Source organism: Penicillium crustosum (genome assembly GCF_028827405.1).
Source record: "Penicillium crustosum strain IBT 35664 chromosome Unknown utg000002l_segment0_segment0, whole genome shotgun sequence".
In the NCBI taxonomy this organism is placed as follows: domain Eukaryota; kingdom Fungi; phylum Ascomycota; class Eurotiomycetes; order Eurotiales; family Aspergillaceae; genus Penicillium; species Penicillium crustosum.
The window spans coordinates 3,877,911-3,892,100 of NW_026623123.1; the positions used below are offsets into that span (position 1 = coordinate 3,877,911).

Genomic DNA, 14,190 nt, shown 5'->3' on the forward strand with positions numbered 1-14,190 from the left:
AGAGAGAATATAGGAAAGACAAATAGAAGAGAAAACAAAGTGTACAAGTAAGAAAAAAAAGAAAATGAAGTGCGATTGGGATGTGACCGTAAACAGAGTGGTGGAGTTGGTCATAACGGCGTATACATACATGAAAAGTTCACCGATAGGCGGAGATAGGACCGAAATACCAATACCAGCACGTGCTCAGCGTGGGATTGGGGATGCTTCCGAGTGCAGAGAGTGGAACTTCCATATCCAGATGCAGATGCTCGATGTTCGATTGTTTTCTCTTATCCTATAACATGCAGTTAGATCCTATGTATTTCTTTTGTCTTCATTGTTCTTACCATGTATATAGCCATGTATAGCACCTATCTGAATAAACTATTTCGATTTATCTACTACATGCATGTGCATACTTTGTACACAAATCCCCAGATTTGATCAAAATGCGATCTGCCCGTTTGCGTCACTCCCCGGATCTGGTTTAGCTTGGAATGTTGCTTTGCCTTTTTGGGTTTGACATGTCGATCTAAAGGGCGCAAGGTAACATCGCGTTCGATCTTTCAATCTTCTAAGGTTCGGTTCTACAGATAGGAAGGAGTCAAAGACGCAAACAACACTTTACGTAAATAAACAAGTCCAGATAGTCCAGATGGTTCAAACAGTTCAGATGGTTGAAATACATAGTTCCGTGGAGCCCTAATATTCATACAAACAGGGAACAAACTTAAGATCAAAGCACCTGAAAAGTACCAGAAAGAAATGGAAACTTTCTCCATTGAAAAAAAAATAAAAAAAATAAAGATAAGACAGCCTTAAACGAACAAAGAACACCTTGTAGGAAAGGGGGTGTAGAGCGGAAAAAGAGGCAATAAACAAATGTCGTCACGGGCGTGAATCAAGCTATGGCCAAAGGCAAGAAAGAGATGAAGAATTTACTCAGGCATTTTGGAGTCCCCATCCTCATCCTCATCCACACCACGTAATGTGGGATAAAAGACTCCCTCACTTGGAGACTTGGCCTCTTCCCTGGGCTGCTCAGAAGCAGCACGACTGGCAGTCTCAACTCCCTCCATGGCATCAAGTCCGGGAGTAGGAGAAGCCGAGGAGCTCTGCACTCCATATTCATCAGTACCAGCCTCGAGCAATTCTGAAACCAGGCGACGCAGGTTCTCAAGAAGGCGGACCTTCTCAACCCAGGCAACGTTGACATCCCGCTCGGCGACTTCGGTGGCCGCTTGCGCAGTACGCTTGACTGCCTCCTGGTCAGGATCCTCCGAAGTACCCGATAGAGCGGGGTCAATTAGGCTCTCAGAGATGTGAGCTGCCTTGGTGGGAGTGCGCTCGCCGTCATGCTTGCTATCCTGGGAGATGTCCATGCGGTCCTCGGTGGCAGCACGCTCGGCCGGCCGGGCGCGTTGCAAGGTACCACCAGTGTAGCGGCGACGATCATCGTGGTCATACGCACCACTCAGGGTAGAGGGCGGTGCGGCACCGGAGGTGGTCGGGTAGCCTGCGGACATGCTGTCGGCGACAGTGGCCGACGGCAAGCGAGGGTACATACCCGGGCCGCTCTCATGGGGAGGAGACACGCGGTGAGCGTGGTGCATGGAGATAGGAGAGCGGTTGGAAGTGTATGACTGTGCGCTGGAAGGCGGGGTCAGAGCCGGGGTGCCGACCGAGGGGGAGTGGGCGGAAGCAGCCCCCATGGGGGTTGAGGCGGTTGCAGTAACGTGGCTTGGCGGGAGCTGGGTTGGGGGAGAGTGGGTGGCGCGGTAGTTCATGCCACCATGCACGTAATGCGCGCCGGGCTGGGCAACGCCAGCAGCAGCCACATTCTCATCACTTTCGTAGATAGTGTTCTGCATTTGCTCGAGGAACTGATCGATGTTGATCAAATCGTTCTTAGTCCGGACATTTGACATGGGGGGAAGGTGGTAGCCAGGTGGCTGAGAACCGCCAGGACTGTAACCACCACCGCCACCGCCGACCGCAACAGAGGCGGGCATTTGCTGATATTCAGGCACGGGGCCATTGAGGAAGGGAAGCTGAAGGGCCTGCAGACCAAGCAGACGTTGGCCGACCGCAGCATAGGAATTAGGGTCGAACTGGCGACGCTTCAGGTCGCCAAAAAACTCGTTCAACGCGTCATATCCGCGCTTACGATCATAGGGGTGGCCTCCCTCTTGTCCTTGACTCAGGGCATAGTATACATTGCCATAGGAATGCGGGTTAGCAGCCTGAGGTGGAGGGTGTGGCTGGTAGTACTGCGGGGGCGGCGCGTGTGAATATTGGCCATTGATACCATTGATAGGGCTCTCGAAGTAATGTGTGGCAGCAGCATAACCCTTAGGGTTTTGGGGGAACATCATATCAGGATGCTTCATGCCGGGTTCGGGGGAGCGGATCTCGGAGTCGTCGGCATGAGTCTTGACATGCTTCTTCAAATCCTGGGGACGCTTGAAAGCCTTCCCGCAGAAGTCGCACTTGTGAGGCTTGAGTGGTACATGAACGCGGATGTGGGAAGTGATATGATCACGTTTGACTGTTGTGGTGTTGCAAGTGCCCCACTGACAGGTCAGGTTGAGGTTGTTGGTGCTTTTGCGTCCAACGTGGCGCTCACAAACATGCTCCTAAACAGTAATCATTAGCATCTCTTCTTTCGTATTGAAGTTAATTGATCAAGCTTACATATAGAGACTCGGCCGTAGGAGACTTCTCAGTGCATCCGACCCACTGACAAGGCAACTGCTCACCGGCGCCATTCATGGATGGGCTGTTCACCGCCGCGGTGGCGGCGGCGGCAGTCGCTGTGACCGAGGCGGATGGAGTAGGGGTTGCTTGAATCGGTGCCGGTTCAGAAACAGGCGCAGGCAAGGTCGCCGTAGTAGAAGGGGTATGATTTTCCGACATGATGCCAAGAATACTTGATCTGGAGTTGGCGGAAAGCCTAGAGATCAAAAGAGCACAAAAGAGCACAAACCAAGAAGATCACACAATTATAGAGAAGAAACAGCCTATAAGTATACAACGTAGGCGAGAAGGAAAAAGGGGGGGAAGAGTGAGAGAGAAAATGGGGGGGTTTCTCCGCAAGAAGAGGAAAAGGAGCCGAGCCTTTGCCCAGAAAATACCGCTTTGCTAAGCCTGGCGGAAGGACAAGGAGAGAAAGCAGAAGACCAAGACCGGGCCAAGAGTCGGTGCGGGCCCCAAGTACCAAGAGGCGTTGGCGCCATGGCTTTTGACTGGTGGACCGAAGGGGGGAACGAGGGGCTGTGTGGGAGCATTCCACAGCTAACACGTAGCACAGTAGGGTACAGTACGGTACGAGGCCAATTTTTACAATTCCTATCATTTTTATAATTTTTACAATTATGTACATGTATTTGAATATACCTAGGTAATTTCTAGGGGTTGTATATACGGCTGAAGATAACTCCGTACGTAACTGGTAACCTACCTTGTATGTATCGTATGACTAAGCGGTTTAAGTACCTAGGTTCTTACCTAGGTACTTCCGTTTACCCTAAATCGGGTTAGTGCAAACACACCGTAAATTCAAAAGGTAAATTATTAACAGATAACTTACATCTTACGGGCACAAATGTTCTAATATTAAGAAAGTAAATGAAGTTGAGAATGAGACAAGGAGTGGCGTATTCGTTTCGCCAAGCCAACCTTCCAAGAAACATCCCATGGGCAATGCTTCTTGGCAGCCAAGTGATTCCTCTTGCCAATAATTCCCGCTCCGGGCACCAAGACTCAAGTCTTGGAGTCTTGGAGTCTTGGTATGACCAAATTCATATCCCTTTCGTATAAACTTTGTCCGAGTGTGACAAGTCCTCTGATTTAATCCGGCTGCCTAGTGCCCTTGGTTACGGCCGGCATGCATCAGTCGGATTCGGATTCCGCGGGAGATCTGGAGATATTTTTACATATTTTTACATGTAACCACACATGTTCTATCTGTCACTTTACATATGTAGGGGCTAAGTCTAATTCTATATTCTATTCTATTTGTAACATTTCGGTCTGACCTCGGAACATGTCAAACTAACCCCCCTATCCAGGTGATATATAAATATTTACTTACTAAGCTTGTCATCATCCCGAGGTCTTCACAAGGGCCTAGCCCAAGCATTCCAGTTACTCCTTGGAGCATGGCTTGGCCAGTGGCTTAGCCAACCGAACCCAAACCCACGTGCGAGTCTTCTCTCTCTCTCTGCGCAAGTGCCACCTCACCTTCCCGAGCGGGTCCTCCGCTTTGGCTGGTACCAACTCCAAACATTCAGCCCAACCTTCGTCCCCTTCGTGACAGGGAACGCAGCGTGCCAAGTCTCCGGATACCCTGTCCCATCCGGCCGAAGATTCTCCCAGAATACTGCATTACCCTTGATAGGCTTGAATGTGATACCCATCTCCCCCTTCCCCTTCCCTAACCCATCCCGCTGCTCACACTCCAGGAACCGACACCACCCCTCCCCATCAGGCATCCTCAACCGTGGAAAATTCGTCCCCCCACCCTCACAGTCCGCATCGAGATACACCATAAACGTGCTAAAACGATCCCCGCCCCGCGCCAACGACCCGGCCCAGTCATAGTGGTGGCGGTAGTGGCCGGAGGCATTGTAGCGCTGAGCCCACATGCGCTCGATGTATAGGTCCGGACGCCAGCCCTGGAAGGCGCGGGCGCGATCTTCCAGACAGCGGATTGTGTCATCGCGGTCGAGAAGGGCACGGTCGGAGAGGCGTTTGGTTGGGTCTACTCGTTCTGTCTGGCCGTCGTAGACGATTGAAGGGGTATATTTGTTCACGCTGGGATTCGGGGGAGGTTTGTTCGGTTAGCTTGGTCTGTGATTATCTTGTGTATGTGTTTGTGTGTGATAGTATATATCCGTGTGTCTCGCGGGGTTGCGGTTGAGATTGGTAGTTTACCTCATGTCCAGGATGTGGTTTGCTTCGGTCTCTGAGATGAAGTTCTCGATATATATGACCAGTGGTTCGCGTGAGAGGAGATGCACGCGGTACCCCTCTGTGCTGGGGCAGTTGTATGGTACGCCATCTTCGGGGCTGATGAAGCTGTCGTCGGTGAGGTTGATGCCAGGTCCTGGTGCATCGGACTCGTCGAAAAGGTCGACGCTGTCCTCGCGTGGTGCTAGCAAGCCCGGGAAAAATCCTCGCACTAGCGGGTCGAGGATGAATATATACACCGGGATGAAGTAGAGGGCCCAGGTAAAAACGGTAGAAAACTTTGGAAGTGATGCCATTGGGTTGGCTATAAATAGTCACGGGGATATGTAGCCAAGTAAATGTACAAGGGGAGATTTGGATTATTAGCTCTCTCCATGCGACCGGGGCGGAAGCTTGCGGATGCTACAGTTGATCCGTCTCTGGGTATAGATTAAGGCCCATAGGCAATGAAAGAGGAATATGGTCAAGAATGGGTGTTGTAGCGTAGGACAATCGAAGGAGAGGTTCTGGACGTTGGAAATGTCCAAGTATGTGGGTCAAACAGATTGTGGGCTAACCCGAAGCTAAGATGAGTATGACTCTTCATTGGAACATTTGGTATATTCTTACCTGTCTATTATTACTAGAGTGTATATCTTATACATCGTGTTATTTAGAAAAATACCTACGTCTACAGCTATACGGAGATAAGGTGTTGGAGGAAAATGCGGGAGTAACTTATTCGTTAAATATACTGATTCGATTTGTTGATATGTATGGTCTATGCTCTGGTCTATACTCATCCATCTCATCCATGGATGTTCATTTTTCCTGATTCTTCCCCCTTGGAATGCTTCACCCAACAATCGACATTCCAATCGCAAAAGAGACCCACGAGACCAGATCGACTGTTCATGTGCGTACACGATGGACGGTCAGCCATCCCTCGAGTTCCTTTGTCGATGAGCCTCGCGACGTATCCTCGATCCCAACCTGAACCTTGGGTGCAATAGCCGGCGCAAAGAGAAGGTGATTTACAGCTAACAGTATGCCAACAGTATACCAAGGCAGGGATGCCGAGCTACCCGATTCTTTCCATCGTAAAGCTGCCAAATATACTGCCCACAGCATGAACGTAGTGGCCGCCATGCTTGTACTCCTTAGAATTGGTCAAGGCTGCCAGATAAAGACATCGCAGTAGAGTTGAATGGGTCTTATTATGCGCAGAATCTATGGCTGTTAGGGCCGTATAATGTGATAACCACTTGAAAATCCCCTCAGTATTGCCCCGGATTGCCCCCCTCTAGAAATTTGAAAAACGTCAAGAGGTTCCCATCATTATCCTTGATTGAGAACTGTCTATACCCCCACGGTGTATCCTCGACATCCTCCACAATCTCAACATCATCGAGAGACCTTAGATGATTGTAATACTCATCTAACTGCGATGTCCCTAGGGCAATCATCGCCTGGGAAGGGGTGAAATCTCCAGTTGTTGCTTTTGAGAAGTAGAAGTTGGCGTCTGCCTTTCTGCCAATGAATAAGGAGCAAAATATCTGCTCGGATGAGCCTTCCTCGGGTTTTACACTGGCAAGTTCAAAGCCGAGTTTCTCGGTGTAGAATTGAATTGTGAGAGGGATAGAACGTGATTGGAACATTGGGATTACTTTCCACGCAGATTTCAAGATTTCGGCAGACATGTTGAGGCGCGGCTGTCAGTCTTTTGATACGCTGACTGTGTGGGATCACTAGTATTGAGGGGGAAGTCCTGGAATTGAGAGTTTGCTGGGGAGGAAGGAGGAAGGGGTGCACCTAGGTAGGCATCTGCAGGCAGCAAAGGCTATCGGAAAAGGGTTGATCCTGTACCTGATTCAATTATGTATACTACTAAGCGCATACTACCTAGTATTCTACCAAAAATGGTGTACTTACCTTGCTCTTAGTCCCATTAAATCAAGTGATCGACCATCTAATGATATAGAAATTCGGTATACATTTATATATATATAGCTAAGTGAGAAAGAAAGCGAGACTCCTAACCCAACCAGGTATCAACAGTTTTTACACCAAGATTTTGGCTTTCATGATAGCATATCCTCGTAAAAAGCAGATCAAACAAATACGGCAAACTAGACCAAGGTCAAATGCTGTTGGCATTCATCCACTGAGCCCAATCCTCGGCAGACGCCCCATTGTTCGGTCGATACGCGGCATTATTGCCAAATAGATCATCAAAGGAGATCCCCAGATCCATATTCATGCCCATACTTTCATCCATGCCCATGCTGAAATCGGGCAATCCATTTGGACCGGGCATCTCTGGCTGTTGTGGGGCGGTGTCAGTTCCTAGGTCGTTCGGATTGTTGGGCTGGAAATTGTAGCCCTGCCAGACGAAATTCTGGTTCGGGATTGAGACCAGATCTGGACTGCTGATCGCCTCTGATGGAGTTTGGCTCTGCGAGATTGGGGAGTGGACGCGGGACGAGGTTCGGGAGTGGGAGGGGCGGAGGTGGCTTGGAACTGATGACTTGATCCCTGGGGGATTTGCTACAGGGTAATTCGGGAGGTTTGTGAAGTCAAAGGTTGGGGTGGAGACCCCTGCGCTAGAGTGGTCGCCGGGTGTGGCGGGTCCCATGCCTGGTACTGAATCGAAGGGATACTTCGATGGCATGCCTGAAGTGTCGTGCCGGAAGTGATCATCTTCCAAGGTAGACATGGGCTGTGTTGGATATGCGAATGGATCGTCCGATGGGAACATCATTGGCATGAGGTCTGGGAGGTTGGAGGGATTGGTGAATTGCTGAGCCCATGCTAGACTTGATGGCTCTTGAGTGGGCATAGAGGGTGTCATGCCTGATGAGGAAATATGTTCCGGGGTGGTCATAGTTTCCGTCAGCAGCTCGGGCGTGTTTGAAATCCACGTGGACTGATGATTAATGTCAGTAGAGCGATTGCTGATAGGCTGGACATTGTCCAGACTTCGTTGTCGGCGGTTCTGGTCATCGTTGACAGGAGTTTGGGACATCATCTGCACTGGGAAAGTGCTTGACCGATGTGGCAGCGTTTTCTCGAAGGAAGGCTGAAGCTTCAGTTCAGGCTCGGCAGTGTTGGATGGCGCGGGCCGCTTGAGATTGACAGGAGTCTTTGAGCTCTGACGATTTTTCAACATCTCGGGCAATGTCTTGAAAAGGCACTACAGTATAATTAGTCAAAGCCATTCCAAATTGAAGGCATGAGCACTTACGTTCAAGCTCTGGGAACACCGGTCGGCAGCAAGACTCTTCTTGGCCAATCCGGCTAGGGTATTTTTGCCCTCCATAGCATCCTTCAGGACGCCATCTTTGGCTGTAGGTGAATCCGGGTTCTCAAGCACGAAGAAGATCAAGGAGAGGATGGCAAAATAGGTTGTATACATGGTGAACCAGAAGGATCCATTGAGAAGTCCTCTCTTCTGCATTCCGGTCGTGATGTGAACAATGTTTCGGGAAACGCTGACGCAGGCAGCTGCGCAGGCATACGAGCGCTTGTCCACGCCACGCGCTTGAGAACCACCAGAAACGTAGTGGAGGAACGGGCGGTACATGACCATCTGCACGTGGGCGTAGCTTATACGTAGCAATTGCCGGACACTATTTAAATGTTAGTCAGATTGATTCAGGAAATTATCACTGTAGACCTGAGACTTACCGTTCTAGCTGCGGCGACACTTCTGTGCCCGGTCGTAGAGCAGGAGGCAATTCTTCCATCCAATTTTGCAGATCTCGCTCGATCTCCCGAATTTTCGAGTGGCTGACCATGTATCGCTGGTCTGACTTAGAGCGATAGCGAGCATTCTTGACTGGGTAGATATATTTCACCACCTTCAGAATGATATTGGAAAGACGCGTGTGTGCATTGCATCCAGCCATCAGGGGTGTATAGTTAGACGGGGGCTGAGTGATTCCTTCTGTAGTAATGTAATCGCCATCAACCTCCATTGGGTACTCTTGATCGATATCATCGTCACTCAGCATCTGAGGAAGTCCCAAGAGCGTGCTCACGTAGATGTCCATCTTGCGGATGACCCAGAAGATGCGCTTTCGAAGTTCTCGTTCAAGGGGGTTGAAGTCTGCCGCAACAGAGCGATGAAGACCTAATCGCAGTGCTGAACGAAGTGCGATTCCCACATATGAGTAGCATGTGCTCAGCTTCGCAGAGGATTGGAGGAAGAGGACCATAAAACAGATTGCCTGCAGAGAAACCAAGTCACGGCAGTCGGTGATCTCCAGCAGTTGCCGACCAGCCTTGAAGAATTGGAACCTTTCAAAGAAATTAGTCGGTGGCATAGAGCACTGCAGATTTACTATGACTTACCCTTGGCCTATTGCGCCTTCGTAGCCAGACACATCTAGAGTGCCCTGGCCGGATTCATCGTCCGAGAACAAGCAGCCAACGGCGATGACGATATATAAAAGCGGCAGGAAGGAGTTCTCCTGGTTCGTGAATTGTTCCGGGGGAGTATCGTAAATGCGATCCAGACTTGCGAAAAAAGAGGGTATGTGCACAAATTTCATCAACGAGCAGGCATGGTCGATCGCATTGTGACACAAGCGGCGCGCGACCTCCCGTGGAGGCAGGTCATGTGTGGGAGGTAATGTTGTGTCTTGAGGCGATTCGGACGTAGACTTCGGACTATCTAGCATATGCGCGGTTATCGAGGGGCGCGATCGTGCCATGGGGCCAGCGATATCTGCGGCGCCCAACTGTTTGCGCAACCGGCGGACAAAGAGAACGCCCGAGGTGTGCCCATGATAATCCCAATGACCCTGATCATCCCGATCTAAGCAGCCCGAGTTGTCGACCATGGTTTCCAATAATCCCTCGTCTGCCCCTTCTTGCACTGTGTCTTGTACAATCGACGGCTTGACATCCTCGGTCGCTTGTTTCGATTTTTGAGCGGCTGTGACTTTCTGTTCTGTCGCATGTACGTCTAGTTGCGGATCATCGAGGTCGACATTTGGGAGAACAATTCGAAGGAGAGCTTCGGCTTTTTGGAGCCGATTTTCAAGGGCCTCGACATACTGCGGGGCAGGATTTCGACGGCGGTTGGAAGGTTGGTCGTACGAACACTCTACAGACCGACAGTTAGGGCACATGAACTTTTTTCACCCCCGAGATTAAATGCATAGGGCTCTGCGTACCATAACTATAGACTGTGCAATGAGTGCATGGCTGTTTGCCATCACACTTAATTTTTTTCCTGCGACATTCGTCGCAAGCGCGGCCGACCCGTCGTCTTTTCTGTGCAGGTAGTGATTTGGGGTCTGTGGTGGAGGCATCGTGGGTAGGACTGTCATGATGATCGTCATCATGCGAATACTTGAAGTCGTTCATGGGCGCGGGATCCTCCTCATTCTCGCCAGAAACAGGGCTCGTCGTAGTCGCCATGACTGGATATCTGAGGTTCGTAAAATGCACGGAGTCATGTAAAGACAAATGGTGGCCTTGGCGGGCGATCCGAAGTGAATATCACTATCTCACCAAATGTCATGGATCGCCCTATTTTTGAATTGATAAGCAGAATCAAAGAGGAAACAGGTAGTGGAGACTGGTGCAAAGTCTGCCGGTGTTCGATTGAAAGTTCTCAGGGAGGAGTAGAATAGTAAAATTTGGAGTACTAGTTGAAGGGTCTGAGAATCTTGGGATCTTAGAATCTTAGAATCTTAGAGTCTTGAGGGTCTGGAGGGGGAAATGGAGGCGATGATGAAATGATTATTCCCGAGGGCGGTGTATGAAATATCAAAAAGGCCTCAAAAAAAGGCTTCACGATCAGAGAGGTATCAAGGTACGGAGTATTCCGTACAAAAGAACAACGTATTATCTTAAAGAAGAAGAAGAAAATAAAATGATCCAGTTCATCAAAGTTCAGTTTAGTCATGAAGAGTCATACGCCTTTTGACTGGCGGCCAGGTGGATATCGGGGATTCAATATGCGCGACGCCGATACATTAACTTCCGTCTCGGTGCGTCTTTTTTTTCTTCTCCTTCTTTTTCTTCTTTTTTTCCAGAATTTTTCCCTTTTTTTCCCCCTTCGGACTGAGGCATTTTTGGGACTTTCAGGGAGTTTAGGCATTTTCATCCAATCAGAAGTCGAAGAACTCGCTGTTAAGGCTTTAGCCCCCGTCTCCACTGCCCGATTTGTTTAGGCTCGGTCACTTCGCCGACTTCCTACTCCATGCGGACTATATTACTACTACTAGTACTCCGTAGAGTCTCTGAAATTAGGAAATTCAAGTATATGTACTCCATACTTATGTATGTGTTGTATTCGTTTGTGTTTGAAATTGAACTGCAGACTCATGTGGGATCTTATTACGGAGTAATAGGTTCTCCCTTCCAAGGTTGGAACTTATACGAAGTATCCGTACATCGTACATTAGCCAGTCTTATTAATCTATATTAGTCCTTCTCCAGGGATTGCATAAGGAGTACTACCATCCATCATATACGGAGTATCCCGGCACAGAAAAAGGGTGATCACCTGGACAAAGACTAATATCTTGCTCAATTCTATTTCTAATATTGTGACATCACATTACTGCGATAGGATACCCCCGTTTCTATTCTTGTTCTCTCGAAATAACAACATTGCATTGCGGTACAAAATGATGAAGTACAGAACACAACATACAGTCCTGGACCCTGAATGCCCTTGCAATCTACTGCCATCATGAAGGGGGTTTGTCATGCAGAGTCCTTGAAACAGGGCAACGTGCGTCAAAATGCTTTGACAGCCCTGTGACGCGAGACATGGGGAATGTTAACATTGAAATGACCACCCTATCTACGAAAACCCCATCTGAAATGGGCTCCCGAAGTTCGGGTTCACGATACGCCTCATTAATAGCCATTTATGTACATAACATTGTACGCCAAGTTAACTGCGTCATAATTATTCAAACTATTAATTAGGCTATTGACTATCCCCTCTAGTAACTTTCAGAGTAACTTTAGCCCTGAAACGATTCTGAAGATCCCTCGCATCCCGCATGACATTCCATCCGCAATTACATGCCCCTGCGGCACGTCCCACTTTCCCCAAGGTGGATCGGCATGTATACCTACGCCAAACGCGACTTTCTCTGGCTTGGCCTTATATGAGATCGTCTCCTCTTCCAATGGCAATTTCCATAGGCTATGGAGCCACGCGACACATACTATGACTTTCTACCTTGTCACCTTCTGTTGCGCCTTTGTCGCACTGGGATCATTCCTGTTCGGCTATGATTCCGGCGTGATTTATTCCAGTATCGAGCAGGGGGCCTTTCTGCGCCAATTCGGATCTCCAACACTGTCTGACGCCGCCGCTGGGGGAATTATTTCCTCGTATATCGGTGAGTTTCTATCCTTATCGGATCTTGTAGCGATCGGGATCTAATATTGGTGACTAGGAGGTGCAATTGTGGGATCGGTCCTCGCCTCGTATATTTCGGATTACTATGGCCGTCGAATGGTCCTCTTTATTGGTGGTCTTCTTGCCACTCTGGGTGCTGCCCTCCAGGGAGGCGCAGTCAATATCGCGATGCTTATCGCCGGTCGATGCATTGCGGGTCTGGCAATTGGGCAGATGTCTGCCACTATCCCCGTTTATTGTGTAGGTAGATACACGGTCCACCTCCTAAGCTTTATCTGACGTGAGCCCAGAGCGAGGTTGCCCCGCCACACATTCGGGGGATGCTAGCTAGTATGCAGCAATGGATGATTGGCTTGGGGTTCGTGGTTGCTGTGAGTAATTCCCACTGGGATCTGGCTATAATCCAACTAACAGGTTTCAAGCAATGGGTGGGATACGGTTGCTCCCTCCGAGGTGGAGTCTTCTCCTGGCGCTTTCCACTTTCCTTTCAAGCCATGCCAGCAATAATTCTGACTTGTGGCATTTGGTTCCTTCCCGAATCGCCACGATGGCTTATAGAAAAGGGTAGAGAGGAAGCAGGCCGCTCAGTCCTCGCCCGACTTCATCTCAACCAAGGTGCAACCAACAGCCAAGTACTCGAACATGAGCTATTCCAAATCCGAGAGAGCCTAGTATCCGAGAAGGAATCCGCCGTACGATCCTGGAGCTACCTTCTCCTCTCCCCGCGTTGGCGACACAGGGTCCTCCTAGCTTGTGGCCTGCAAGTATTCACCCAGTGCTCAGGAACAAACGTAATCTCAAACTACAGCCCAAGATTCTTCCAAACACTCGGCTTTACAGCACCAACCTCCCTCATGATAATCGGACTCTGGGGCGCTCTAGCCCAGTTCTGGTACACGGTCTTCATGCTGTTCATCGATAAAGTCGGGCGTCGGAAACTGGTCATCCCATCATTGCTAGCCATGGGAGCAGCCCTGTGCATCGAAGCCACACTCGCACGGTACAACGATTTCAGCGACCCCACCGCCAACCCACATGCTCTGCGAGCTGCCATCGCCATGTTCTTTGTCTTCTCGTTCTTCTTCACGGCACTTGGCATGATCTCTTGGGTCTACCAGACTGAGATCTTCCCTACGCCTCTTCGAGCCCGCGGCTCATCCATGGCGACTGCCACGAATTGGAGTATTAGCCTTATCTTTACGCAGTGCTCGCCCATCGCATTGACGAATATCGGGTCGAATTACTTCTATTGCTTTGCCGCATTCAATTGGGCAGCGATGGTGGTGGTTTGGGCGTTCTATCCTGAGACTGCAGATTGTTCTCTTGAGGGGGTCGAAGAGGTTTTCACAACACAGTTTGATGATGGGCACTCGGAGCGCTCTTTTGTTAATGCGGACACTCCTGTGGCTATTAGGCCGCGCTCACAGATTCGACACAAAGGGCTGCATCCGTTGTCGATGCATCCTACTTATGACACTGTTAGTATCGGTAGTAGTGACAGTGGGTCTGGGGATGAGATTGGAACCAAGGAGGTTTAGATTGTACGATATAGGATTGATGAAGTGATGAAATGAAGAGAACGTTCCGTATCTTCAATGTAATTGCTCATTGGGACACAAACATCTCTAGTTATAGATCAAGTGAGGCTAAGGATTTCGCATATTAGCCACCCTCCAGGAGCACAAACGAGCTTTATCCTCCATACTAAAGCATGATGGGTAATGAGCTCGAGTCTGCGGTTGTATAACGGCTGACTCTAGCTCATTTTAGCTTTTGGCGTAAAACATCTGGGCGGAGGTCACGATATCGTTTCTGCGCGATGGCACTCCTTTTTCCCTGCTGTATTTTGTAATAAGGCGAGGATA

At 49.4% G+C, this 14,190-nt stretch overlaps 6 protein-coding genes across 6 annotated transcripts; 1 reads left to right on the plus strand and 5 right to left on the minus strand.

The window, feature by feature from the left end:
• Window positions 1–920: 920 nt before the first annotated feature.
• On the minus strand, window positions 921–2,898 carry pacC (putative C2H2 transcription factor PacC; the record flags this gene model as incomplete). Its single annotated transcript, XM_056872726.1, has 2 exons — window positions 921–2,618; window positions 2,677–2,898. The coding sequence occupies 2 exons, from the start codon at window positions 2,896–2,898 to the stop codon at window positions 921–923; spliced, it is 1,920 nt and encodes a 639-aa protein (XP_056730446.1).
• A 1,322-nt stretch (window positions 2,899–4,220) lies between these two features.
• N7487_004980 (oxidoreductase, 2OG-Fe(II) oxygenase family) lies at window positions 4,221–5,249 on the minus strand (the record flags this gene model as incomplete). Its single annotated transcript, XM_056872727.1, has 2 exons — window positions 4,221–4,797; window positions 4,918–5,249. The coding sequence occupies 2 exons, from the start codon at window positions 5,247–5,249 to the stop codon at window positions 4,221–4,223; spliced, it is 909 nt and encodes a 302-aa protein (XP_056730447.1).
• A 595-nt stretch (window positions 5,250–5,844) lies between these two features.
• Window positions 5,845–6,081, minus strand: N7487_004981 (uncharacterized protein; the record flags this gene model as incomplete). Its single annotated transcript, XM_056872728.1, has 1 exon — window positions 5,845–6,081. One exon carries the CDS (start codon window positions 6,079–6,081, stop codon window positions 5,845–5,847), a length of 237 nt encoding a protein of 78 aa, XP_056730448.1.
• A 128-nt stretch (window positions 6,082–6,209) lies between these two features.
• Window positions 6,210–6,632, minus strand: N7487_004982 (uncharacterized protein; the record flags this gene model as incomplete). Its single annotated transcript, XM_056872729.1, has 1 exon — window positions 6,210–6,632. The coding sequence occupies one exon, from the start codon at window positions 6,630–6,632 to the stop codon at window positions 6,210–6,212; it is 423 nt and encodes a 140-aa protein (XP_056730449.1).
• A 440-nt stretch (window positions 6,633–7,072) lies between these two features.
• N7487_004983 (putative C6 transcription factor (Mut3)) lies at window positions 7,073–10,359 on the minus strand (the record flags this gene model as incomplete). Its single annotated transcript, XM_056872730.1, has 5 exons — window positions 7,073–8,125; window positions 8,177–8,561; window positions 8,620–9,231; window positions 9,286–10,042; window positions 10,113–10,359. The coding sequence occupies 5 exons, from the start codon at window positions 10,357–10,359 to the stop codon at window positions 7,073–7,075; spliced, it is 3,054 nt and encodes a 1,017-aa protein (XP_056730450.1).
• Window positions 10,360–12,130: 1,771 nt separating this feature from the next.
• N7487_004984 (sugar porter family MFS transporter) lies at window positions 12,131–13,863 on the plus strand (the record flags this gene model as incomplete). The annotated part of the gene is made up of 4 exons (XM_056872731.1): window positions 12,131–12,305; window positions 12,363–12,565; window positions 12,616–12,696; window positions 12,748–13,863. 4 exons carry the CDS (start codon window positions 12,131–12,133, stop codon window positions 13,861–13,863), a joined length of 1,575 nt encoding a protein of 524 aa, XP_056730451.1.
• Between the last annotated feature and the right edge of the window lie 327 nt (window positions 13,864–14,190).